The 3,307-nt window shown below is 64.2% G+C and overlaps 1 protein-coding gene across 1 annotated transcript in view; it reads left to right on the top strand.

Annotated features, from left to right (window-relative positions):
• Positions 1-836: 836 nt before the first annotated feature.
• The window catches only part of Fam83h (family with sequence similarity 83, member H), an 18,128-nt gene continuing 15,657 nt past the window's right edge, over positions 837-3,307 (top strand). The window contains exons 1-4 of the mRNA XM_013033836.1: positions 837-1,356; positions 2,095-2,259; positions 2,330-2,454; positions 2,613-3,302. Of these exons, the coding sequence (XP_012889290.1) occupies positions 910-1,356; positions 2,095-2,259; positions 2,330-2,454; positions 2,613-3,302 (1,427 nt within the window). The 5' untranslated portion in view covers positions 837-909. The remainder of the gene's footprint in view (positions 1,357-2,094; positions 2,260-2,329; positions 2,455-2,612; positions 3,303-3,307) is intronic.

The raw sequence follows: 3,307 nt of genomic DNA, 5'->3' as shown, positions 1-3,307 counted from the left end.
GCTGCGTCCACCATGGAGGCTGGCAGGGCTCAGGTGTTCAGTGATTGTGCCTGATGGCTCTGGAAGGCCCATTGGAGCATGGGCTGCTGGTACAGCCTCTGACCTCATCCTCAGTGCCGCTGGTGGCAAGTGAGGGGTTAGCTCAGGCTTGGAAGGTTCTTGTAGTCGTGGGAGATATTTAGTGCCAGCTTTGCCGAGAGGCCGGCATGGTGAGGCTGTCGCCCTGAGAGGCTTTAGCTATGATGGACTGTGGCAAGATGAGTGGGTGAGGGGAAAGGCAGAGGAGCTGACTGGCAGGGACAAACCGTAGTGATCAGAGGGCTGGGCCTGGACTGGGGGGTCTAGGGCTACAGCCTGTGCATGGGAAGGGGGTGTGGCTAGGTTATGTGGGTGGGTCTTATGAACACCATCCCCACAGGAGTCAGTCCCTGCCCTCTGTGCTTCACTCACTGGAGGCCAGGTGTCCCCAGGAGTGGCAGTGTCACAGAACTCAAAAGGATGAGTCTGCATTACGTTTGTCTTTAAGCCCAAATAACAACGAATAAAATATCTTCTTATAGAAAAAGGGATTCCCAAAGCCAGAGTGTGAGTTAAAATCCTGAAAGAGAGGAGAGGGCTTGAGACTGGAGCCACTGTCCCACGGGGGGGGGGGGGGGGCGGGAGGTGCCGCCAACCCTTGAGTTCTGACTAGGGTGAAGTCCCAGCTAGAGAGGCTGAGGACAGGGCTGGTTACCTGTGACCCACCTGGCATCGCCCAGGCCCTGGAACCCTGAAGACAAGGGTAGAATGCCAGTCCTCCCAAGGGCCCTGACGGTCCTCCTGCGCGGTGCCCACAGGAGGGGAGGAAGAGGGGGCTGCTGCCCCGCCCAGTAATGTGTCTCCCTGCGCCTCCAGGCCCCCGGCCCCAACATGGCCCGTCGCTCGCAGTGCTCCTCGCAGGGGGATAACCCGTTGGCACCTGGGTACCTGCCACCTCACTACAGAGAGTACTACCGCCTGGCTGTGGACGCGCTCGCCGAGGGGGGGCCAGAAGCCTACAGCCGCTTCTTGGCAGCCGAGGGGGCACCTGACTTCCTGTGCCCAGAGGAGCTGGAGCACGTGAGCCGCCACCTGCAGCCCCCGCAGCATGTTGCCCGTGAGCCCCCTGAGGGCAGCCCCCCCGACGTGGACATGGATGGCTCCTCCGGCACTTACTGGCCAGTAAACTCGGACCAGGCTGTGCCTGAGCTTGACCTGGGCTGGCCTCTGACCTTCGGCTTCCAGGGGACCGAGGTCACCACTCTGGTGCAGCCTCCACCCCCGGACAGCCCCAGCATCAAGGACGAGGCGCGGAGGATGATCCGCTCTGCCCAGCAGGTGCTCCTCACGGGCTTGGTGGGCAGTGGAGAGGGCTACCTAAGCCAGCCTGGAAGACCAGGGGGAGAAACAGGGAGAAGGAGAAACTCATGAGGTGGGGGGGGGGCAGGGGGGAGGGGGCTACTGGCCAGGGAGGAGAAACTCATGAGGTGGAGGGAGTTGGGGGGGGGCGGGATCTACAGGCCAGATGTCTGTCAGAAGTTCACCAAAGGTCCAGTTAGTACAGGCTGTAGGTGCCATGTGTGTATGGCTGGTGTCCACAGGGTGTGTGGCCCCTGCTAGCCTGGGATAGTTGTGCAGAGAAATATCTGCAGTCAGCCAGGTGCCATGGCTCATGCCTGTAATCCTAGCTACTCAGGAAGCTGGGATCTGAGGCTCACAGTTCAAAGCCAGCCCGGGCAGGAAAGTCTGTGAGACTCTTATCTCCAGTAAACCACTAGAAAGCCAGAAGGCTCTGTGGCTCAAGTGGTAGAGTGCACGCCTTGAGCTGAAGAGCTGAGGGACAGCACCCAGGCCCAGAGTTCAAGCCCGACGACCAGAAAAAAAAAAAAAAAACCCTGCAGGCCTGGCCAGTGGACCCCTCTGCGCAAGGGCAGAGCGGCTGCACCTTGGGGCTCCCTTCTGTTGGCTGCTGTGTCCTGGGACCCATGCCAGGCACATCTGCAGAAGCCCTCTGGTAGGGGTCTGGGTGGGAAAGCAGGCAATCAGCCCACCCTCCTGACCCGGCACCGCCCCCAGGTGGTAGCTGTGGTGATGGACATGTTCACCGATGTGGATTTGCTCAACGAAATGCTGGAGGCGGCAGCCCGCAGGGTTCCAGTCTACATTCTGCTGGATGAGATGAACGCGCAGCATTTCCTGGACATGGCGGACAAGTGTCGTGTCAATCTGCACCATGTGGATGTGAGTGGCCAGGAGGGGTGGGGGGCGGGGCGGCCTGGGCCTGGGCCTGACTGACCCTACTCCTCCTCAGTTCCTGCGTGTCCGCACTGTGGCAGGCCCAACCTACTACTGCCGCACAGGGAAGTCCTTCAAGGGCCATGTGAAGGAGAAGTTTCTGCTCGTGGACTGCGCCGTTGTGATGAGCGGCAGCTACAGGTCTGCACGGCTGGCAGTCCCCAAGCCTGGCCGGCCCTCTCCAACAGTCCCCCTCCCTGGATGGCGCCCCCCCCCAGCCCAGAGCCCCTGCTTCCCCGGCCACCCGCGGGCCCTGGCAGCCGCATGCCTCCCCTGACCCCGGCCTGCACCTCCCACAGCTTCATGTGGTCTTTCGAGAAGATCCACCGCAGCCTGGCGCACGTGTTCCAGGGCGAGCTGGTCGCCAGCTTCGACGAGGAGTTCCGCATTCTCTTCGCGCAGTCGGAGCCGCTGGTGCCGTCGGCCGGGGCGCTGGCCCGCATGGACGCCATGGCGGTCGCACCGTACGCGGGGGCCGGGCCCCTGGCGGGCGTCCCCGGGTTCGGGGCGCCAGCGCCCTTCTCCTTCCCCAAGCGCGCGCACCTCCTGTTCCCGCCGCCCCGGGACGAGGGCCTGGGCTTTCCCTCCTTCCTGGACCCCGACCGCCACTTCCTGTCTGCCTTCCGCCGTGAGGAGCCGCACGCGGGGCTGGCGGGGCTGCGGCTCCCGCGGCGGCTGGACGTGGACGCGGGGCCGGGCGCGGAGCCGGGCGCGCGCGGCTTCTTCCAGGCCCGGCACCTGGAGGTGGACGCCTTCAAGCGGCACAGCTTCGCCGACGGCGCGGGCGCGGTGGAGAACTTCGCGCGGCAGGTGTCCCGGCAGACGTTCCTGAGCCACGGCGAAGACCTCCGCTTCCAGACCAGCCACTTCCACCGCGACCAGCTCTACCAGCAGGGCTACCAGTGGGACCCGCAGTGCGCGCCCGCACGCCCGCAGGGGCTCTTCGAGAAGCTCCGCGCCGGCCGCCCCGGCCTGGCCGACCCCGACGAGTTCG

This window comes from Dipodomys ordii, unplaced genomic scaffold (assembly GCF_000151885.1).
Source record: "Dipodomys ordii isolate 6190 unplaced genomic scaffold, Dord_2.0 Scaffold179, whole genome shotgun sequence".
NCBI lineage: Eukaryota > Metazoa > Chordata > Mammalia > Rodentia > Heteromyidae > Dipodomys > Dipodomys ordii.
This window is presented reverse-complemented; position numbering and strand designations above follow the sequence as displayed.